General features: G+C 46.3%; 1 protein-coding gene across 1 annotated transcript in view; it reads right to left on the bottom strand.

The window, feature by feature from the left end:
- The window catches only part of LOC147733583 (protein regulator of cytokinesis 1-like), a 394,866-nt gene extending 376,046 nt beyond the window's left edge, over window positions 1-18,820 (bottom strand). The window contains exon 1 of the mRNA XM_086958172.1: window positions 18,575-18,820. Coding sequence (XP_086814298.1) covers window positions 18,575-18,594 — 20 coding nt within the window. The 5' untranslated portion in view covers window positions 18,595-18,820. The remainder of the gene's footprint in view (window positions 1-18,574) is intronic.
- Window positions 18,821-24,367: the final 5,547 nt, after the last annotated feature.

Genomic DNA, 24,367 nt, shown 5'->3' with positions numbered 1-24,367 from the left:
GGCTGGAACCTGAATGACATTTGGCGCGCACTTCACCCCGAGGCCAAGGAATATTCTCATTATTCATATATGCATATGCTCCACACTAGGCTTGACAGGTTCTTGTGCACTGACTCGCTAGTCCAGAGGGTAGAAAATCCAGAATATTTAGCAAAAACATTTTCGGATCATAGACCCCTCACGTTTACCCTGTGGTGGGGCAGGGTCCCAACTCCGGTCCCTACTTGGCGTCTAAACCCGACTTTGTTAGAGGACGGCCCATTTAAAGCTTCCCTGTCTTAGACGTTGGATAAATACTTTGTAGAGAATTGGGATACTGCTTCCTCGAATCTGGTGGTGTGGGACGCCATGAAGGTAGTGGTGCGTGGGGCAGCAATCGGACAACTGGTGGGAGCCCGACAGGAAGTACACCGGAAACTCCGTGTTATAGAGGACAGGTTGAAAACGCTGGAACGAGAGGTGGGGGTTGACCCTGCAAAGAAGAAAGATCTACAAAAAGAGAACATAGAACATGGTGACACCCTCGAGACGCTGCGAGTCATAGACTACAAAGAATACCTCCATCGGCAACACGCGGACGCAGACAGGTCGGGTGCACTACTGGCCCGCCTGATACGAGAACACCAGGAGGTCCCGATGATTACTAGCATACGGACGCACGAGTGGCACATAGTCAATACACAAGCCGAGATTAACAAAGCGTTTTGCGACCACCTGACTGACTTGTATGCCCAATCGGCGAGGGTAGACCCAGATCACATTGCTGACTTTTTGGCTGACCTCCCATTCCCAACACTGACCGCTGATGTCCAGAGGGACTTAGAAGGCCCCATCACGCAACAAGAAATACGGGTAGCTATCAAGTCCCTGAACCGCAACAAGATGCCTGGGATGGACGGGCTCCCGATGGAGTTCTACGTGATGTACGCCGACATCCTAGTGGCTGTACTGGAAAAGGTATATCGAACGGCACTGGAGGAGGGCCATCTGCCTGTCTCCACGATGCAAGCATAGTAGTCTCGCTGCCGAAACCCGGTAGGGACCGAATGGATAGGTCCGACTATAGACCCCTATCAATGCTTTCTACTGAATATAAAATACTGAGCAAGGCGATAGCCTTGAGACTCCAGACATATCTGCCTACCCTTATTCACAGGGACCAATGTGGATTCCTCCCGGGCAGAAGTACCTCTATGAATATACGGAGACTACATGCCCTCCTGGCAATCACCCCACAAGACCTGCCTAGGGCGGGGTGTATGGCCTTGGACCTGAGACAAGCGTTTGATTCACTGTCCTGGCCCTATATGTTCCTCACCCTGGAGAGATGTGGGCTCCCAGCCCCTCTCATAGCGTGGATTAAACGGTTATATACTGCACCCACGGCATGGGCACACACAGGGCGGCATGTGTCTGATGGATATGCTGTGCACCGCGGTACTAGTCAGGGCTGTCCCCTGTCCCCATTGATTTTTCTGCTTGCCCTAGAACCCCTGGCCATAGCCCTACGAGCCAAAATGGAACTGAAAAGAATCCCTAGTAATGTCATGCACCACCCGATTTCGATCTATGCGGACGACATTTTGTTGTACCTCCGGGATATGGAAGCAGACCATAAGCCTATTTGAGATCTTCGACCGCTTCACACCTGTCTCGGGCCTGGCCATAAACCCCACTAAGTCGATGGGATTCTACTTCCGCGATATCCCAAGCCCGGGTCCCATACACTTTGGAGCCCATCTTGTTCCGGTGGAACCCGCCACGTTCAAATACTTGGGGATCCAAGTATACAGACGGCGGGAGGATCAGATAGAAGGAAACGTTAAACGAGCCATCACACGACTTTGCACGTCGGTAGGGTTTTGGTCGACGCTGCCCCTGTAGGGTTTTGGTCGACGCTGCCCCTATCTGTTATGGGCAGGATTGCAATCTCCAAAATGGTAATGCTTCCCCGCCTGTTATACTTCTTTGTTAATCTCCCGATACTATTAACACAATCAATCTTCGACACACTTAACTCACTACTAATCACCTTAATATGGGGAGTTGGGAGGAGACGGATAGGATTCCGTAAGATGCAGCTGAGAACCCAAGAGGGAGGGCTGGGAGCCCCGGATTTTAAAGGCTACTATTATGCCAACCAACTTCAGCGGCTCTCCTACTGGACAGCAGAACGAAACCTGCACGAAATAGACTACACGACGGAGAGAGACTAGAGAGGAGAACTGCATTCCTTGCTCCTCCCGCGAAGCCGTATCCCCGGGGATAACCACCCGCTCCTTCATACGGCTCTCAAGTGTTGGCAGAGAGCCTTGGCATACACAAAGTTGACCGGATCTTACGCCAGGGTAGACTGATGAACTGAGTGCTGCGCCCATGGCAGGAGGTCGGGGTGGTGGGAGTGGGAGACTTTTTTTGGGGGAGACAACCTACTTGATCACGAGACTTTCAGGCAGGCGACTGGCGCCCCTCCCCGACTATACTATTACATGCCACCGTTACGCACTACATCAAACGCAACTGGGCACCACAACGCCTTCAACCCCCCCCCCCAACATGAATTAGTCTACTTGCTATACTATATGGGAGGGGGAGGGCATCTGGTGAGATGTAAATGTAAATGTAAATGTGTTTCGATTTATATAGCGCACTTTAACCCAGGGGTCCCAAGGCGCTTGCTTAGGGAACCCGTCCTGGTATTCCCCTGTGAGATATCCCGGCCGGGTATCCACAAGGTGAAAGCCAGGCATCCCGCCGCGAGGGGCCGTAGTGGAGATTAAGCAAGCTATTGCCCAGAGTCGCAGAGTGTGACCCCGTGAGTCGAGTAGGCACCGGAACGAGAATTGTCGACTCCGTGGAATTTTTTTGAGCCCGAGACCCGCCGAGGCGGGGAATCGAACCCTGGTCCACGGCCGATCTCAGCTTCCGGGTCTGCCGCCTCTAACCACTGAGCCACGCTTCTCCACAGAGATATACACGGGGTCAGGGCACACGCGGCAATTTCACTCACTGCGCTTAGGCACACCTGGGCTCAGGATGTGACTAGAGACTTCACGGAGAAGGAGTGGCGCACAGTAATAGAGCACCCTAGGCGGGTATCGCGCAATGTCAAGTTTCGATTTATCCAAGTGATGGTTTTACACAGGGCATATTTGACTACACAGAGACTACATAGGATGTTCCCGAACTCCCCCCACAGGTGTCCGCGTTGTGGAGAGGATGAAGCCGGATTCCTCCACATGATCTGGTCGTGTGCGCGACTTCGAGAGTATTGGTCCGGAGTGTGCCGGACATTACGGACGGTAGCACACCTACCGGTGCTGGAGGAGGCTTTGCCTTGCCTGCTGGGGCTGGGCAAACTACCTAAGACATCAAAAGCCCAACTGAAACTACTGGACTTAGCGTTCCTATTGGCTCTTAGAGCAATAACGATGAGGTGGAAATCCCCCAGAGCGCCCGGAACACAACAGTGGCAGGCTGGGGTGCTTAAGTGGGGGAGGGCGGAAGGGGCGGCACTCAGGAGAGAAGAAGCGAGGGGGCACCGAAAATTCCCAATTGCTCAAGACTGGGAGTTGATGCTCATAGAACTGGAAGACATTGATCTAGCCCCAGAGCCGGACACGGATCACAGAACTGAGGGGGGAGGACAGGGAATGCCCTGGGAGAACAGAGTGATTCTAATTGCCATACCACAAAATACGGACCCAGCACACATTAGGAACCATGGAAGCCAGGAGGGGAATAAATATAGATGTGTGGAAATGTCAGCCCGCCAGGAGACACGGGGTGGGGGGAGGGGCTCATGTGAGGGAGGTGGGAAGTGGGAGGGAAGGATAACGGATGTTTGGTTGTACTGTTATCTTACACACAAACGATTACAAAGACAGTTAGGAGGAACGAGGTACGAAATTCCTGTTCATTATAAAGAGGACATACGTACGGGAAGAAAAAACATCATGTTGGGGTAGAAAAGGAAAAATACCAGCTGATGTACCGGGATGATAACTAATGTACTACTTGGTCAACGTAGCTGTGAATAAAGATTGTTAAAAAAAAAAAAACTGTCAACTTGGTCAACGTAGCTGTGAATAAAGATTGTTAAAAAAAAATTGTCAAGAAAGAAGGTTGTTCAATATAAGAAGCATATATGCTTCCTAACGTAATATCCCAACCATCAAGCTGCCCTGCTACTACCGTGAATCAGCCCTCGGTATCGATAATCTGCCTAACACATTGAAATGGCACCCCCTGCTCGCACCCACACCAAGGTCCCTCTTGCATAGGCCGAATATGTGGCGTGAAATACCTGCCCTCTCCAAGGACGCTGTAGCGCTGCCCCTTCTGTCTTCGTCAAGTGGGTTTCTTGTAGCAGTGCAATTTGCACCCCTCTCCACACCAAGTAGGCATGAATTTTGTGCCGTCGGCCCATAGTGTGCATCCCCCTTACATTCCAGGACATCATTTTGATTCCTACGGAGGTGCCCATGGCTCCAAGTCTAGATCCTGACCCCAAATGGCCCCCATAGCGACATGTCTGACCCCCCCCCCCCCCACGAATCTTTTGTGATTGTCTATTGCACTTGGAATAATATTGGTCCATATTTTGTGTTAACTCGAGGACCTAAAATATATGTATCATGTGTGTGCTGTATTAAATTATTCTTTGAAAAATGTAGTTGTGATAATGCTGATAAGCCCCAGAAGACATTGAGAACTCCGGGGGGGGGGGGGGGGCAGGGGGGGTTGTAGAAGGTGGGGAGCAGGATAGAATTTCCTGAGGATCCCTGGTAGGATTTAGCTGTGAATATTTTGGACCCCATTCAGAACAAAGAGTGGGTACCGAAGCACTTCATTGCACTAATGGATTTTTATTCCAAATGCTGATGTAGTGGAATAATTTTTCGGAGAGACCTTTCTGAGGGGAGGCATTTCGAAGCAATTGTTAAATGACGATGGCCCACAGTTCAAGGCTGATTAATTAATTGAAAAAAAATCTTCACCAGGAATGGAGTTCATGCAGTGCACACAGCAGTATATCGCCCAGAAGTGAATGGTTGTGTGGAGGGATTTAATCATGTGATTATGGGAAGCGTGCAAATGAAAATAAGTGCTGGAAGGAATTGGAAAAGGAAGCAAAACAAATTAATCTGGGCTTACAGAATTACTCCCCCAGTGACGGGTTACAGTCCGTTCAAAGTGCTGAGAGGGAGTGAGGAATTCACCAATGGTAATAAAGCTTGTATGTCTTTGGAAATGGTCTCCTACTGTGATTATGGAGAACCTGACATTGGCTCAAAGGACAAAAGGATTACTATGATAAAAAGAAAGGTGTTAAAAGAAGTCATGTTGCAGAAGGGCGAATGGGTGCATATTAGAATTGATCACAAGGTTAAGAAGGGCAGTAGCACCTTTTCCGAGCCACTTCAAGTGTTAGAGGTTTTTGCTTGCTCTGCCAAATTGTCAGATGGTAAAATCTGGCATTTTAATAGATTAGCTAGATGTAATAAAGCTTCATCAGAGGATACAAGATAGAAGAGTAACAGTGGGAACTGGTTCTGGATGTAAGAGGAACAAACTATAAAGTCTGTGGAAAATAGAGGTGGAAAAGTTGAGAATGGGGATTTTTAGCAGAAAATGAATGGAGCTGTGGAGTAGAGGAGATGATGGCTAGGGCAGGGTGCCAGTAGAACGTGTGATAAGAGTACCACTTATCAGGAGGGTTCCAAGACAACTCACAGTGGGAGGATCGCCTCGTGTCCTAAGAAGTTTAAAGATTTTGTTGTGCGTTAATTAATGTGAAGCTACAAATTGCATAATGTGTTGATACCGTAATGCTATCGTACATGGTGATGATATCAATTTTATGGCAAGACCGGAGGCTCCTATTATGCTTTCGAATCTTGCATTTAATTGCACAGCAGCCAAGATAAGCAAAAAACTACAGTTTCCAGAGGGCCAGAGAACAAACTGGGCCATGGGAATGAGATAAAACGAGAAGTAACCAATCACAGAGGACCTATTAGATAAAGACCCTAACTGACTGCGCAGCTTCCTCTTTTCTTGCTGCTCGCAGTCAGATAAGTGTCTTTATCTATGCTCACAGTGTTATAATTGATATTTACTGGTTTTTATGCCCGTTCTTCATGTTATTTGCTGCATATTTAAACAGCGCGACCTCGCGCTAATCCTTTCACGCTCTTCGCGTGTTTGGTTGGTTGGTTGGTTGGTTGGCTGGTTGGCTGGTTGGCTGGTTGGCTGGTTGGCTGGTTGGCGCGTCTTTTCCGACCTGCTCTCTCCTCAGGAAAGTCTTTTCCTGTCCCCGGCTCCTCAGCGCACCGCTTTCTGCTTGGTCTCCGCTTCCGTGTGTGAAGCCGGCTGACTCTGGTTGCTCGGCCCGCCCCCAGTACACGCCCCTGCCCTTCTATTAACCCTCGCCAACCTCTTGCCTGTTTCTGTTGTTGTTTTCTGCCACAACCTGATGATGGAACTCGACAGTTCCTCTGAAGAGGAACCTGCTCAGGACTCTCAGACATTCAAGAAGGACTTGAGTAAATTTATCAATAATTCAGTTGAAACAGCTGTGGAAGTTTCCATGAAAAGAATGTCTAAGAATTTGGAGAACTCCATGTTAAGCATCATGTCCAAAGTATTGGCCCAATCTGCGGAGGAAAGCAGAAAGAGAAAGGTGGACCACTCTGCTCAAACTCGTGTCTCTAAAAAAGCGTCTGTGACTGGCGAGTCTTCCTCGCTCTTGACTGAGGACTCAGTTCCTCCCAGGCCTTCTACTTAGGATGGGTTTGTGGACTCCGAGGGCAAACGCAAACAAAAAGACAAACATGCAGAGTCTCCTAGGAGAAAGTTAGTGATTTCCACCATATTGGACACAGATGATTATGATGATGCTAATTTTGATGACGCTGATCAATTAATTGACCTTTTTGACACGACTTACCCTTCCCCCCCCTCCTAAATCATGTAAGTTGGATTCCTTTTCTTTTGAACCAGTTTTTGATTCCGAAGGTTTTCCCATGTTTGATCCTTCTACTATTAGACACCCAAATTCTACCGAATGGCTTCCTTCTCACCATGTCGGAGAATATATCTCAGCCAGATTACGCCTTCCTCTGGAGGCCCCGGTAAGAGCCAGACTCAAATCTGAATGCCCTAAACCTGCTCTTCCCGACAAAATCACTTTGGTTCCTTCCATTGACCAACCTCTCCTCACCTTCTTTTCCAAGTTTGGCAAGGACCCCCGCAAAGGGGTGGATAAGGCTTGGTCCACTTGCCAGGACAAGTTGCTAGACATTGTGGGCCCTCTAGCCCGTATTTTTGAGTTGGCGGAATCCTCCCGCTTAGACGGTACTGACCTTTCTGCTGAGAAAGTTTCCATGTGGGCCCAACGCGCCTTCTGTCTCCTAGGAAATGCGAATTCCGCAATTACTCACGAACGTCGCAAGGGTCTCCTAATTAAATTGGATCCTAAACTCTCAAATCTGGCACCCATGGATCCTGGCCCCAAGGCGAATGGTCTCCTGTTCGGAGAGAATTTGGTTCGTGACCTCAGTAGATTCGTTTCTACTTTTGCTTCTTTGGACAAAGCCCAGCAAACAGTGAAAAAGGTTTTCGCCCCTCGGGTTTTTGGACGGGCCGGCAGAGGCAGGGGCCGCGCTTCCGGCCTTCCCTATAACCAAGGCTCCAGAGGTTCGTCCAGTAACAACCAGGACTACAAGCCCCAATTTTACCCCCGACGTGGCTTCAGAGGGAAAGGTCAATGAAACTATCGTCAAAACTCCAACCAGCAAGGTAAGCCTTTCTTCGACCCCTCCTGTGGGGGAGGTCGATTAAAACTGTTCCTTCAAAAATGGTGCACTCTCAGTTCAGAACCTTGGGTCTTAAACACGGTGCAAGGCTACCTTATCGAGTTTATTTCCCCTCCCGTTCAGTCTTCTCTCCCCCCCCCTCTCGTCTTTTCAACTCTCATGGCATCTCAGATCTCGACCGAAATCGAGGCTCTACTCCAAAAAAGAGCAATTCAAATTTTTCCCTTCGACTCCTCAGGCTTTCTAAGCTCCATTTTTCGAGTTCAAAAGAAAAACAAGAAGCTCCGCACGGTCATCAACTTGAAGTGGTTCAACCAGTTTGTGGTTTACCGCCATTTCAAAATGGAAACCATTTTGCATCTGAGGGACACTCTTCGCCCCAACGACTGGATGGTCCGTTTGGATCTTCAGGATGCCTACCTCACGGTTCCCATTCATCACTCTCAATGGAAGTTTCTTCAGTTCCAGTGGGCAGGTATCAACTATTGTTTCACCTCTCTTCCCTTTGGCTTATCATCCGCGCCCTGGTGCTTCACAAAACTCTTAAAAACAGTGGTCGCCTATCTTCGATCTCTTGGCATAAGACTAATTATTTACCTGGACGATATCCTCCTCATGAATTCCGACAAACAGTCTCTCCTCTCCGACCTACTCTTGACCCAGTCGCTTCTTTTGGATCTGGGATTTCTCATCAATACGGACAAGTCATCTCTGATTCCGTCTCAGAACACGGAATTCTTGGGTTTTCTGGTGGACTCTGCTGCAGCATCCCTTCGCCTTCCTCTCTCCAAAGTTTCCAAGATCAAAGCGGAAATTATGTCAGTTCTTCAGTCCTCTCTTTTGTCCCTCCGATCCCTAGCGAGGATCGTCGGTCTCCTCTCCTCCTCCATTCAGGCCATCTTCCCCGGCCCTCTCCATTATCGCGCTCTTCAGCGCCTAAAGATTCGACACCTTCGACAAGGCCTCGCTTATTCAGATCTCGTAGCACTAGATCCCGAGTCCCGCACCGAGCTTCAATGGTGGATAGACCATTTAGATGCGTGGAACGGACGCACTATCTTCGCCACTGCCCCAGATCTTGTTTTAGAATCCGATGCAAGCCTGTCGGGCTGGGGCGCCCGATGTGGACCAATCTCAACTGGAGGGTCATGGTCCGCCGAGGAGTCCAAGTTGCACATCAACTGTTTAGAGATGCTTGCAGGTTCCTTTGCGATCAAAAGCCTTTCAAAAAACAGGATTCACTGTTCTATCCTCCTTCGTATGGACAATGTTTCTGCGGTCCGCTACATCAACCATCTTGGCGGAACAAGGTCCAAACCCTTAGCGGACTTGGCAAAGAGTCTGTGGGAATTCTGTCTTGCCCATCACCTTTCTTTGACAGCAGAGTATCTTCCTGGAGATCTCAACAGCGTGGCGGATTGGCACTCAAGATTTCTTCGAGATTCCAGCGATTGGAAGCTCTGTCCATCCGTCTTCCTTTCACTTTCCCATCTTTGGGGCCCTTTCTCTATCGATCTTTTTGCATCCCGGCTCAATTCCCAATTGCCCCGTTTCTACAGTTGGCGCCCGGATCCCCTGGCCTTGGCGACAGACGCTTTCCTGCAGGATTGGTCTCGTCATCTGCATTATGCCTTCCCACCTTTTCTGATGATCAACAGGGTTCTTTCTCAGGTTCGCCGCCAGTCTTCGTCTCTGGTTCTTGTAGCCCCTTTCTGGCAAGCGCAGGTGTGGTTTCCGACTCTTCTCGAGATGGCAGTGGACTTCCCTGTCCTTCTTCCCTCCTTCGGGGATCTTCTACTCAATCCCCAGGGCGAACAACACAGTCTCATTCTCGACTCCTCCCTGCAGCTCTCGGCATGGAAAGTTTCCGGCCTTCCACTTCTGACGTCCTCATTTCACAAGAGGCTTCGATCTTTATCAGCCAGGCCTGGGCTCCTGGAACATCCAAAGCATACAAATCCGCCTGGTCTCTTTGGACAAGCTGGTGTTTGGAAAGGGACCTCGATCCCATTTCAGCCTCTCTGAATTTCATCATTAATTTCCTTGGTTCGCAAGCCAGTGCCGGTAAGGCTTATCGCACTATCAATCTCTATCGTTCAGCCATTTCTCTCTACCATTCCCAAATTGATGGTAAACCGGTTGGTGCTCACACTCTGATTTGTCGTCTACTGAAAGGTGTTGGTTGTGCGAAACCACCGTTGGCTAAGTATACCTCTTTATGGGATGTTAGTGATTTTTAAATGGTTTACAAATTGGCCAGACAATGCTGTTCTTTCACTCAAGATGCTATCTGCTAAACTTACCATGTTACTGTGTCTAATTTCCATTAAGAGAGTTTCTGATGTTAAGGCTCTAGATGTTTCTGCTCGCCAATTCTCTCCTACAGGTGTTCTGTTTCAGATTCGCAGACGTACTAAAACTCATTTGGATTCAGTTTTTTATCCTTATTTTCCAGCTCATCCCAAATTGTGTGTGGGACAATATTTAAAAGTATACGAACAACAAACTGCTGATCTCAGATCGCCCTCTCATTCTCAACTCCTTATTTCCTTTCGTAAACCCCATCTTCCTGTCTCATCTCCTACCCTTGCCCGTTGGGTCCGTTGGGTCATGTCTCTTGCCGGAATTTATGTCTCCGTTTTCGGGGCTCATTCGGCCAGGGGAGCCATGGCTTCTACAGCCTTTTGGTCTGGCTCTCGTTTGGAAGACATTCTGAGATCAGCAGACTGGTGAAATGACAGTATATTTCGCATGTTCTATTGTAAACCTGTTCATACTGTGGCTTCTGATGTTGTTAATATGCTTTAAACAAGCATAATAGGAGCCTCCGGTCTTGCCATAAAATGTAGATTTTTCTAGTATTCATGACGGAAAATCTTAATTTTATTAAAGACACGGAGGTGAGTATTATCCCGCCGCAACATTTCTAACATTTGTTCTCCCTCCCTACAGCGAATCCAGCCCTGCCACCGGCTTCATCTTAGGAGATCTACCCTTCGGCTCCTACGGTCCTCACCTCCAAGTTCTCCAACTCCGATGCTCCTGGATCCTCCTCCTGGACTCCTGTTTGGTCTTCTTCCTTGGATTCCTCTGATACAAGACTTATGTTCCTGGACTTTGGCTATATCCTTAATTTTATTCATTTTCCCTTTGTTTAATGACTATTCATGATCTGCTCGCCAGCGAAAAGAGGAAGCTGCGCAGTCAGTTAGGGTCTTGATCTAATAGGTCCTCTGTGATTGGTTACTTTATTCTCGTTTTTTCTCATTCCCATGGCCCAGTTTGTTCTCTGGCCCTCTGGGAACTGTAGTTTTTTGCTTATCTTAGCTGCTGTGCAATTAAATGCAAGATTAGAAAGCATAATACTCGCCTCCGTGTCTTTAATAAAATTAAGATTTTCCGTCAAGAATACTAGAAAAATCTACATTTACATAATATATTATAGAGTCATTTGCAATAAGTCTTAAGTTGGGTTTAGCATTTGAGGTAGTCTAGATATTCGATTTTGTATTAGGTAATTATTATAAAAGGTTATATCCTCTGTTGTATTTGTTAAAGGGGAACGATGTGTGGTACCAGATTGGCCTGGTACAGTCCAGGTGCTATAGAAACAATCCGGGGTTCTGTTATGGTGAGAGACAGGCAGTTGAAAAGATACTTGATGCGCAGTAGACGTTGCTGCCTGCTCTTCTAAAATACATTTTAGTAACTGAACAGGAAGTGGGAGGCAGAGGGCTCAGGGAAATCAACAGCACTACACTGGCAGTAACATCAAGAAGGCAGAAACCTTAGTAACACGAAGAGGGAACTCAGCAAAGAACAGCAGCTGGATCCTGGTGCGATCCCTTTGGAGCAGTCACCAAAGCAAAATGTACGTGTTGCAAAATTTAAACAACCACAGAATGCTGTGGTGCCCAAGTGTGAGGGGTACTTTAAAAATGCAATGGTTGAAGGGGGGCTCCCCCTAACAAACAAAAGAATGAAGGACCTTAGCCACTGCCCACTCTATTTTGATACAAATTTTGAATGAACTTTGCATGACTCATGCTGAAGAAATTGATCTTTCTACATGTTACAGCACCATCTCATCCTTTCATTGAGTGGAGCACGATAAAAATGAACTTAAGATCCCACAGAAAATAGACCACAAGGGACTTTGAAACTGCATGAAATTACGCAACTACAATGTTAAGTAAGGAGTCCAAGTGGAGATTCTTCAAGTAGTTTATTGAAGTCAGAATATAGGAGCACAGGCGGAGCCAAAAAGGGGTAGACGGGAAAAGGGAGAGGACACAAGGACAATAAAAAAAAACAGGAGTCTACCAATAAGGTCTACCTAACATAATCCTTAAGCCAACCAGGCGAAACTCTTAACCTCTTAGAGTTATCTGTGACTGGTAAAGCAGGAACAGAGTTAGCATGAGTGAGAGCGTTGTCAGAGACAGGAAAGGCTGGAACAGGATCAGCATGAGTGAGAGCAGGGCAAGAAGATGCATTTGTATCCAACACATTAGGATCACTGATCACCTCCTCCCCCTCCCCTAAATGAGGAAGTGACAAATTCGGGGCTAGCTGAGACTGTAAATCAGTATTCTCAAAATAATCCTCAATCCAACCAAAATCACCAGAAGATACCTTCTCTGGCTCCACGTTCTCTACCCCGTGGTCTTGGCAACCATCAAAAGCAACATCCTTTAAATTCCAAACCTTGCCATCGTTAAGTCTGACAGAATTCCTGAGAACCTCAACAACCATCTTAGGTGAATCAAATTTATTCTCACCCTTCGCTACTCTATAAGGTTTCCTAACTCTTACCCAGTCGCCAGCGTTTATAACAGCATCCTTAGCACCATGACGTCTATCATAGTAAATCTTGCTTTTATCGTGAGCCAAAACCAGACTTCTCTTAACTTCCTCAGGGGACCACTCTTGAACACTGTCTTTGAAAACCCAACCTGGATTAAACTTGCATCTGGGCAATCTACCTCTCATCATAACAAAGGGGGAGACACCAGTGCAATTTTTCAAAGTGACTTTGTAGGACCACACAGCCTTCTGTACCTCCAACTTCCAATCCAAGTTTTTGTTGTTAGCAGCTTGCAAAATACCTTTAATAACTCTATTAAAGCGCTCTACTGTCCCGTTCCCGCTGGGATTGTACAAAGAGGTGGTTTTATGTGTGATGCCACATTTAATAAAGTACTCTTTAGCATCCTTTGATAAAAATTGAACTCCATTATCCGTTAGGATATTAACTGGTAGTCCTTCCACTACAAAAATTTTGTCTAAAAACTTTAACACAGTTTTAGTGTCCACATTCCCTACGAACTTAACTATAGGCCATTTGGTAAAAAGATCAATAGCAACTAATCCGTATACTTTCTCATCCCCAACTGGACCAAAAATGTCCACCGCAATAGTCTCCCACGGAAGACTAGGAATAAGTCCCTCACTCATGGTTGGTCTCAAAGTCTTCAAAGACTTGTCGGCTGAACTACAAACAGGACACGCTTTAACAAAGGTCTCAACTTCTTTGTCAACTTTCGGCCACCAAAACAAATTCTTGACCGCTAATTTAGTTCTTACTATGCCGAAATGCCCCTCATGGCACATTTGTAAAACCCTTTTCCTCAAACCTACAGGTGGGACGATTCTATCACCCCTCAACAACATGTCTCCTTCTGATGATAATTCAGAACGGATCTCCCAAAAAGACTTCAAACTGCCTGACAAATACCTTTCTTTAGGCCACCCTTGACAGATAAACTTAGAAACTTGTACCAAATCCTTGTCCAGCCCATGCTCTTTAGACCAATCCTCCCTGCTGATGGCTGGAGCTCCAGAATCGTGTACAAACGCCACAGTGAATTTCCCCCACGGGTCATCCACGCACTCCTCTAGAGGGGAAGGTAGCCTTGATAAACAATCGGCTACCACATTGTCTTTCCCAGGTACATAAGTGATGTTATATATATATTCCTTCATGCGCATGGAGATCCTGGCTAATCTAGCCGAAGCAGTTGCCGTGCCCTCAGAGGACAAAATGTGGACTAACGGTCTATGGTCTGTCCTGATACTGACCATCTTACCCCACACAAAGGCACGAAAGTGTTCTAAAGCCCATGCACAAGCTAAGGCCTCCCTTTCTATGATAGGATATCTGCTCTCTGCTGGTGACAAGGCTCTGGAAGCAAACAAAATGATCCTCTCCTTTCCATTTTCCCCAATTTGTGATAAGACAGCGCCCAAACCTTTGTCGCTAGCATCGGTTGTCAAACAGCAATCTAAATTGGGATCAAAGCTAGATAAGGCATTCACTTTCTGTAGTTCCCACTTAATCTCAGCAAACTCACGTTCACATTCCTTGGTCCATTCAAATTTCACATTTTTTTTTAAGCAAGGACCTGATATGGTATACTTTAGAAGCGAAGTTTTTAACAAACTTAGCGCAGTATTCTGCCATTCCCAAAAAGGATTTGATTTCTTCCTTAGATTCAGGTGCAGGCGAAGCAACAATGCTTTCAATAAGCGATGCCTTCGGCCTGACACCCTCCTCGCTGATTATGTGGCCAAGGTAAGAAACGCTTCTCTCACCGAACTTGCATTTGGACAATTCAACAGTTAACCCTGCAGAATTAAGTGTCTCAAAAACTTTCCAGAGTTTAGTATCATGGTCCTCCTTGTCATTACCTGCAATCAAAACATCATCCTGAAAGAAACAAATGCCCTCCATATTGCCAAATAATTTGTGCATTAGACGCTGAAAAACAGCTGCGGCTGATGCAAGGCCGAATGGCATCCTTATGAATTGAAAACAGCCAAACGGCGTGATAAAAGCCGTCAAGTGTCTAGATTCAGGACTTAAAACTACCTGGTGGTAGGCAGCTGAAAGGTCCACCGTGGAGAACCACGTTGCCCCTCTTAAGGAAGAAACCATCTCGTTAATTTTTGGTAAAGGAAAACGTTCGATTACTATGTTCTTGTTAAGGTGGCGTAAATCGATACACAAACGAATCTTGCCATTGGATTTTCTAGCTACAACTACTGGACTAATCCATTCTGAGGAATCTACCTCTTCTATAACACCCTTGGTAAGAAGACCTTGAATTTCCTTTTTTACCTCATCCCTTATCAACAAGGGAATAGGTCTGACCTTATGTACTTTCGGTAGAGCGTCACTCTTGAGCATGATCCTGTGCTCAAAACCCTTTAATTTGCCTAATTGACCGCTCACAACTTTAGTGAACTTACGTTTCAAGGCGTCTTCAATCTTACTGCCCTCATCTACAACTAAGACTTTCTCCTTACTATTAGGGTCTAGGATGATGTGGAGGTTTTTCTGGTCGAACCAACCAAGGACAGATGGTCCTGTTTTTGCTATGTACACTTTACCTCTAGAAAGTCTACCTTTAAATAGGAAAGTGAGCCACCTAAAACCCAATAAACCTATTCTATCACCTGTGTAACTCACAGGATTGACATCTGAAGGATTTAACTTATCTCCTAATTTGTGAATACATTTCTTCCTCCATACCTCCTCATTTATAATCGTGTATGGGGATCCCGAGTCAGCATATACATTTACCTTAATGCCACCCAAGGACACTTCGCAAATTGGTTTACCTTCCATTGCTTCATCAGTGATATTTAACATGTAATTACCACTTACATTTTTGACACAAACATCCTCATCCTCACCACTCTCACTTGCACTGCCATCATCATTCCAAATACATTTGACATTGCTGCGTTTGCGGCACATTTTGCTAAAATGTCCTATTAGACCACAGACACTACACTTCTTCCGTAAGGCAGGGCACGACTTGAAATAAGCCATATGATCCTTGCTACCACAACGGTAACATTTCCTGTCCTCTGGCTTGTTGTCTCTTGCTTGATTTCTGAATGGTTGATTAAAGTTCTTGTTGTGAAGTTGTTTGGTCTGATTCTTTGTTGTACCTTGAATCTTGAAAATTGCAGATGACGTTTTGTCTAATTCTTTCACTGTGTCTTTGACAATAGTAGCACACCTCCCTGACATTTCCGACTTCCTCATAATTGCAAGTACATCATCAAGAGGTGCATCACCATTGACCCAAAGTCGATCTTGAATTGGTGAATTGTCATTATGCATAACCAATTGGTCTCTAATGAGGTCATCATGAAGGTTGTCGAACTTACAGTCAATAGCTAGTTTTTTTAAATCATCTAACCACTCATCAACCAATTCTTCTTTCTTCTGTTTCCTTTGGAAAAATTTGTGCCTTACAACACCTATGCATACTTTGGGAGCAAAATACCTGTCCATATCAGCAATTGCATTATCAAACTCACTTAAGTCAGTATCCACCACTTTTTGCATTCGTGAGAAAGTTTTTAAACCTTTAGGCCCCAAGGAATGTAATAGTATCCTTTTCTTTTGCTCAGGCTTCATTTTTCCGTTTTCATCAATGGCACAAATATAGTTATTAAAATACTCCTTCCATTCCACCCACTTCATGTCAGGTTGAGAACCTGTAGCCCAAAAAGGTTGTGGGGTACTAATAACAAAATTTTGTTGGGCCATTGCAGTATCTTTGGTTTGATCACCAGTATCCATAAACGAAATAAAATGAAAGAAAGGTAGTACAAGTACAATAAGATACTGCACGTAAATGTAAAATAAGTGTTCCGACAGTCTCACCTGTGCTCCTCGTGAAGAATAGTCAATAAATAACTGCGCTTGTAATAATGAATGTGCCTGTTCCGTGTCGGCACTGTGAAGGAAAGGCAGCGTGAAGCGGCGTGTGAAATTGACGAACGCTGACCGCTGAAAGAAAGGCAGCGTGAAACAGCGTGTGAAATAGACAAACGCCGATCGCTGAAGTAATTCCCCAAAATGGCCGCTACGCAGGGTCACGCAGCGTGACCTTACGCGCCTCCGTCACTCCGTTATTGCGAGTGTAATGACGTAGGAGAGTCGCGTAGGTAGCAGTGGTCGCGCAGCATGGAGCGCGAGTGGAACTTTGTTCGGCAATTAAAAGATGCCGGCGGGTGCCGTCTAAGATCGTAAGTAGTAACGATTTTTCTTGGCCTACCTTAAGCAGCCTTACAAAGTCCATCTGTGGTTGTGCTAGAGAGGGCGAAGTAGCGGTCCATAGGCGCGGGGAGAGTAGAGAAGGTTGATGAATCCTCCGGTATGGGTTGAAGTGTCCCAAGATGTTTTCCTTCTCTTTTTTTTTTTTTTTTAAAAAAAAAAATACGTAAAAAAAAAAAATAAGAGATTAAAGTTCAGATCCCATCCTCGTCGCCAGTTGTTAAGTAAGGAGTCCAAGTGGAGATTCTTCAAGTAGTTTATTGAAGTCAGAATATAGGAGCACAGGCGGAGCCAGCAACACATCTCATAGCCAAGCAATGCAGGACGTAACTGACTACCAAAGAGAATACAGTCGATGCATGCAAAGATAAACATTCTAGAAGCATATAACAGCACGAGCCTTAAAGCTGTACTAAAGAATAAAACACAACATAACATACAAGTTATTGATTCATGCATCATCACATTTTGAAAGTCGTGTTAAAATGACAATAAGAATTTTTTTTTTATAGAATACATCCATAGTAAAAGTTGTAGAGCTGCCCAAGTTAGTTTTGACATTTTCTAACCAAAAGAAATTAGCAGCTCCTCTCTGCCCCTTGGAATTGCTTGAAGTTTTGTGAGCGCGTCAGAGCCTCCCCAGTCGAGAAAAAGAGAGGTTGTCATGAATAAACTGACATGTTGTCAAGACACATTTGGTGGTGGCTGGGATTTTGGCACAGATTCTTCCTCCTCGCGTTGCTACAGTCCGAGTGTCCTCTGTCAAACTCGTCCTCAAGCTGTCACAAAAGCCTAATACTTGTAGAGGAGACTTCTCATGTACACTCTTGTAAGTGGCATAGATTTAAATCAAACACAATAATGTTTTTGTACAGCACATATCTTGGACTCGCATATTTAAAGGTGCTCGAATATGTGATTATGAAGAAAAAGAAGGTACAGGGAAAAAAGATATTTGCTTAGGATCACAGTTTGGTGAAGTTGGGAAGCCTGTCACACAACGCAATGTAGCCAATAAACAGGGCTTTTCCAGAGCTCGATAATGCTCAAAGGGAGCGGATTTATGCGGTTTGTGTTTTAATAGACGTCATAGTTTGGTTTATTGTGTTAATGTGTCACATTTGGCAATGGAAGTTCACTCATGCGCACACTTAAGCCATGGAAACGCAATGGAAGCAGTCTGAAAACTTGGCAGCTTTAATGTTGCAAATCAGAATGCGGAGGTAGAAAAACTAACAAATATTCCCACCTCAATTTAATTACCATTACACAACGTGTATGTGTACACTGATGCCTGTATGTTTCTGGAATTAGGTAAGGGTATTTAAAAATGGGTGGGTGTTGTGTGTTGGTCATTTGAGTGACCAGTGAAGGCACGCACGTTGAAGCTGGTTGCATATAGTCTCTTGTGGCTTTCAGTCCCATCTCTAAAAAAACAATGCCTTTTTTCAAGTATGGTGTGAGTGCAAGTTTACATGGACGGGTAGAACGCCAAAGTATCATTAATCAAAGGTTAGAGTAACGCAAATTGTTAATTTTTACCGCCCTCCTGCACTTGCATTTTTTGGTGCACTTTCTTGGTCACCCTAATGATGCCAAATATTTGTAAGACACCAGCCGTCACCTTAGAGCCCCGCCAACCCTTCGATGAACAGGGCAGCAACACTGTCTCCCTTACCTCAGTCTCATCGCTGCCATGCGGTTCTCCCCACTCCACGTACAAAGCGGCAACTGGAGTAGTTTCGTTTTGTCCTACAAACGGCTCCAAACCAGTTAGCAGTAATCCGAACTTGAATACGCGATCCCCCACGACTACGACGGTTTCGCTGCACAAGTGGACAGGTAGATTTTTTTCAAATTGAACGGCAACTAAAGCAGGTACACCAATGGTCGAACGGCTTGACATCATACGTTTCATGCGTACAAACAACACGCCCAGACTTCAGCGCACCACGCCTTTTTTTTTTTTTATTTATTTTATTTAATGCATTCTTATAAAGCGCGGACTTTACCCGAAGTTGTCAGAGCACTGTACAATAGAACCAGTTACATTACATGAGAGAACTGTTACAGGAATGGAACAAATAAAAATAGCATGCCATAGAATCAAAGCGACCTAAGCATAAGGCCCACAATCTCAGGCACAGCAAGCACAGACTGTACAAGCAAAAATATGAATATAAATGACAAATTTTACAATGAATAAAGAGCTTCCTGGCGAAAAATGGCAGGCCATAGAATCAAAAAAACTCAGGCAAACAGAACACAAAATCAAACGCAGCAAGCACAGGATGCACAAATAAAACTATAAATATATGCGACACATTTACAATGACTAAAGAACTTCCTGGCGAAGGTCTGAGAAGGGGGGAATTCGTTCTGAAAGTGTTTTTGGAATAAAAGAGATTTTTGGTCCGCTTTGAAGATCTGGATGGAGGTGATGGCACGGAGCGAAGGAGGAAGTGAGTTCTAGATTCTCTCCGCATTACCTGAGATTGTGCCATCAATGTTTCCCTTTTGAAGGAGGGGGGCTCAAGAAGGAACTTTTCTGCATTCCGAGATGGTCTTGAGCCTCCAGACAATTTCAGTTTATTCGCCAGATAGCGAGGAGAGGAAGCGTGCAAAGCTTTGTGGGTGATGCACGCCGTTTTGTAGATAGTTCTAGCCTCGATGGGAAGCCATCGGAGAGAAGACAGGATAGGGGTGATGTGGTCACTTCGTTTGGACCCTGAAATGAAGGGAGCTGCTGAATGGAGGACGGATTTGAGGGGAGAGAGGTGAGATTTGGGAAGGCAAGTCAGAAGAGAATTACAATAGTCCAATTTAGAGAGAACTAGCGATTGAACCAAGGTTTTTAGGTCATTCTCCGGGAAGAACCGACGAATCCACCAAAGAAGGCACAGCTGATAACGTGTGCTCTTGGCCATGGAATTGATGTGTGAGATTAGGTTGAGTCTTTTGTCCAGTATGACACCTAAGGATTTAGCGCAGTCCACAATGATGGGTTTACTGTTGAGTAGATTCAACTGATCCAACGAGAATTGAACAGGAGGCGGGGAGAGGGAGTTAGAAAAGAGGAGGGATTCCGTTTTAGAGGGATTGAGAATGAGTTGGTGCACTAACATCCAGTTGTGAATAGCATTGAGAGTAGAGCTGAGTAGTGAGAGATCATGAAGGGAAGACTCCTTGAGGTATATTTGGGTGTCGTCCGCATAGAGATGGTAGAGGATTCCAGATTTGCTTAGGAGGTTCCGTAATGGTTCCAGATAAAGATTAAACAGAGTGGGAGCAAGGACAGAACCTAGAGAGACGCCTTGACCAACCACCAGTGGAGACGAGAGACTGTTCGCAATCTTAATCATTTGGGATCTGTCCAAGAGGAAAGAGGCAAACCATTTGAGTACTGTGCCTTCCACGCCCATTCTCTGATGAAGGTGATGAAGGAGGGTGTTGGGATTAACAGTGTCAAAAGCAATCCCGGGAACGTGGATACAACTTCTATTCGGGGGTACACAACAGTCTCTCCCGCATTGATTACTTTTTCCTCTCTGCTGATAGTCTACCCCATATAACGGAGGCAATGATAGGCCTGAGAGGTATCTCGGACCATTCCCCGGTCTCCATGATATATTCCTCCTATGTGCGAGCCCGGAGGCGCATTTTCCCGATCTCCCCTGCCTACTTGCAGATTCCAAAAATTAGAAAGGAACTGACCTCGGTTACGAAATGCTATTTCCAAGAAAATACAGATTCCGTTGGCTCGCCAGGGGTCCTATGGGAAGCATATAAAACGGTGCTAAGAGGCCAGGCGATAGCTTCAATAAAGGGCCATAAGCGAACTATACACAAGGATCTCCGGGTACTCGAGAATGACCTGTGCGCGTTGCAGTCCCGACACGATCGGAATCCTACTGAGGAGACCACGCACCAGTTACGCCTCAAACAGGCTGAATTTACTGAATTCCAGCGGGTTCAGGTTAGACAGCGGCTTATGCGCACGCAGCACACTATCTATGAAGTAGGAGATAAGGCGGGGAGACTCTTGGCATGGTTGGATAAGAAAGACAAGGCTCAAAAGACGATTGCACAGCTTCGCGACGCTGAAGGTGGGATGGTCACCACCCCAACTGATATAGTCGACACTTTAGCAAAGTATTTTGAGGCAGTTTACACCCCCACCGCCCAGATGTCATCTGAAGAGGCGCAGACTTATATCAAAGATATACGAATGCCCTCCCTCACAGACTCTGACGCCGCGCTGTTGGAATCTGACTTTACGACGGATGAGGTCCTGAATGCAGTGCACTCTTTACAGTCGGGTGAAGCCTTAGGACCGAACGGAGTCCCTATTGAACTCTATAAGCGTGTCTCTGATCTCACGGCTCCACATCTGCTGCGAATGTTTGAGGATAGCCTGGCTCAGGGGGAATTGCCTAGGGATCAGCGGACAGCCACGATAATAGCCATACCAAAACCTGGCAAGCCCCCGGACGAATGTACGTCATATCGTTCGATCTCATTGTTAAATGCGGAGGCAAAAATATTGGCCAAAATGATAGCTGCCCGACTGACCATGCACTTGGAGACGCTTATCCACTCGGACCAATCCAGGTTTATGCCAAACAGGAACACTGCTCTCAATTTGAGACGGGTCCACGCAGAAATGGCGCAAATACCCAATCTCTCGGAACCGGCGGTGATTCTCTCATTAGATGCCCGAATGGCCTTTGACATGGTCGAATGGCCTTATCTTTTTGCGGTTCTTCGACACCTCGGCTTCGGCCCCAAATTTTGTGCTTGGGTGCGGTTATTGTATACAAAACCCCTCGCACACATTGTAGCTAATGGCCATATCTCCAGGGACTTTTGACTTGGCTGTGGCACACGTCAGGGATGCCCCTTGTCGCCCCTGCTTTTGGCACTGATCTTAGAGCCTCTGGCGGGGTGGATACGGTGGGACCCCATGATTAAAGGTATTAGCTGGACCGAGTCCTGGGAGGACCGCATATCCTTATATGCTGATGATATTCTTCACTACCTGACCCTTCCTCGACGGTCGATCGTAATTCTTCTTAATATCTGTGAGATTTTCGGAAGGGCCTCGGGATACACAATTAACTGGTCCAAGTTTATTGTATACTGTATACTGTACGTCCTTAAAGGACTCCCACCGCGGCTCCCGGATGATTGTCCACTGGTGATCACTGATGGGCCCTTTAAATATCTAGGGGTGTGGGTGACGCCTGATCGAGAGGCATTCTTTCACCGCAATTTGTCACCTCCACTTGAGCGGTTCCGCACGGATGTGAAGCACTGGCAACCCTGCCACTGACCCTAGTAGGAAAAGCGGCATTGTTTAAAATGATGACCCTACCACGGTTACTATACATCCTTGAAAATACTCTGTTTCTTTTGCCGCAAAAATATTTTACGTCTATAAACGCGCTGGTCTCCGGTCTCCTTTGGGGGACAAACCAGCGCGCATTTCCCAGCAAAAGTTGGTTAGGGGCTGGTTTGATGGTGGCATAGCATTTCCAGATATTCAATTGTACTATTGGGCAGCCCAGTTAAAGATCATAAACCACTGGCTCTATGCTCCACAGACTGAACCAGCGTATAAAGCAGATAGGTATGATTTAGGGGGCGGAAGTGTGATGGCTGCGTTCTGTGACCCCAGAGGTGCAGCGGCCCTGCTGGGCCCCACGGCGCATACTGTGAGGGTGTGGTATCTGGCCTCGGCTCACCTTAAATGCAAAGATAAGATCACGCAGATGACACCGTTATGGTCGTCGTAACGCCTCGGCTGGCTTAGTAACAGTAGGGGATTTGAGGCCTGGGACCTGATAGGCACCTCGACGGTTGGAGACCTCTAGTGGCGGGGTGCCGTCCTTACCTTTGATCAGCTGGTGGATCAATTCGATCTGGGCCAAACGGAGCCCTCAAGTCAGTGATTCCTCTAGATGATGAGCTACCTGAATCCACTCCCCTAGAAGATAGATTGCTTACGGAGCATATGCTCAAAAGGGCGACCTCACTGGTTTACCGTAAGCTGGTCAACAATTTGCCTGATCCTACTGTGAGAATAAAAGTAGCCTGGACTGCGGAGATAGGCAACTTTGATGAGTCAGATTGGCAGGCCGCCCTCTCCTCTCCTCGAGAGGTTGCTGTGTCATCGCGGTTCCGACTGATACAGCTGAAAGTTCTGCATCGGGTTTACTATACTAGGGTCACACTACACAGGATAGGGAGAATTGCGCATCAGTATTGTCTGAGGAGATGTGGGGAGGAAGGAACCTTCTTCCATACCATTTGGGATTGCCCCCTGATTGCCTGTTTCTCGTCTAAGGTTATGCGAACTATATCACAAGTTGTTACGGTCTCCTTGGTCCCCGAACCGCGTTGCTGTTTACTGAACATTTGGGAGCCTAATGATCTTAGTCACCCCCTACAAGACTGGGCCACGCTTGGCATCATGTATGCTAAACGTAATGTGGCTAAAGCCTGGGGGTCACCCTTGGTGCCGACGCTCAGGGACTGGTGTGCTGATCTAGACTCAGCAATGGTGGCCGAAAAGGCAGTGTATCTGAATCGTAAATGTCCGCGGAAGTGGTCTAAGATTTGGGGAGCAAGGAATGAATATAGAGGGCTCATTTGCGAACCGCCACAGATGGACAGCGATATTGACTCTGAATAGTGGGAGAGGGGGGGAAGGGTCATGGGAGAGGGGTGGAGGAACTAGTATACTGCCACAACAGTAATGATATTTCTTCTATGTAATGCTCTACTGTATCTATTTTGATTTGCCTTTTTGCTTTGGCCTGTGACTGTAAGCACTGAATGTCTTATGCAATGCCCAATGTTTACTTTTATATTAATAAAAATGTTTTTTTTAAAAACAGTGTCAAAAGCTGCAGAGAGGTCAAGAAGAATCAGAAGGCACGATTCCCCCGAATCGAGAATATGCAGCGCATCATCGATCACTTGCAGCAGGGTTGTTTCAGTGCTGCAATTTTGAATAAAGCCCGACTGGAACATGTCGAGGAGATTATTGTCCATAATGTGTTGGGACAGTTGTTTTGCAACACATATTTCTGTGATCTTTGAAAGAAAAGGGAGATTGGTGATGGGCCGGAAGTTATTGAGGTCATTTGCATCTGTAGAGGTTTTTTTTAGAAGGGGGGTAACCTGTCCTGTCTTGAGGACAACTGGAAGGGATCCTTGACTGAGGAACAGATTGACTAGCCTGGTCCAGTAGGAAAGGGTGTTAGTATAGAAATCAATGGCGATGCCACTGGGTATGGGGTCAGAAGAATGGTTGGAGGGTTTGGTTTCGCAGATGCATTTGAGGAGATCAACCTCCGAGATGGCGGCAAAGTTCTGCCAGGTGACTAAAGCTTTTCGCTCCTCGATGGGGGTGGGGTGGGTGACCTGTTCCACCAGAGATTTTATCTTTTGATCGAAGAATATAGCG

Source organism: Lissotriton vulgaris, chromosome 2_1 (assembly GCF_964263255.1).
Source record: "Lissotriton vulgaris chromosome 2_1, aLisVul1.2, whole genome shotgun sequence".
Lineage (NCBI taxonomy): Eukaryota > Metazoa > Chordata > Amphibia > Caudata > Salamandridae > Lissotriton > Lissotriton vulgaris.
The sequence above is the reverse complement of the archived record's forward strand: the minus strand, read 5'-3'. Positions and strand labels throughout refer to the sequence as shown.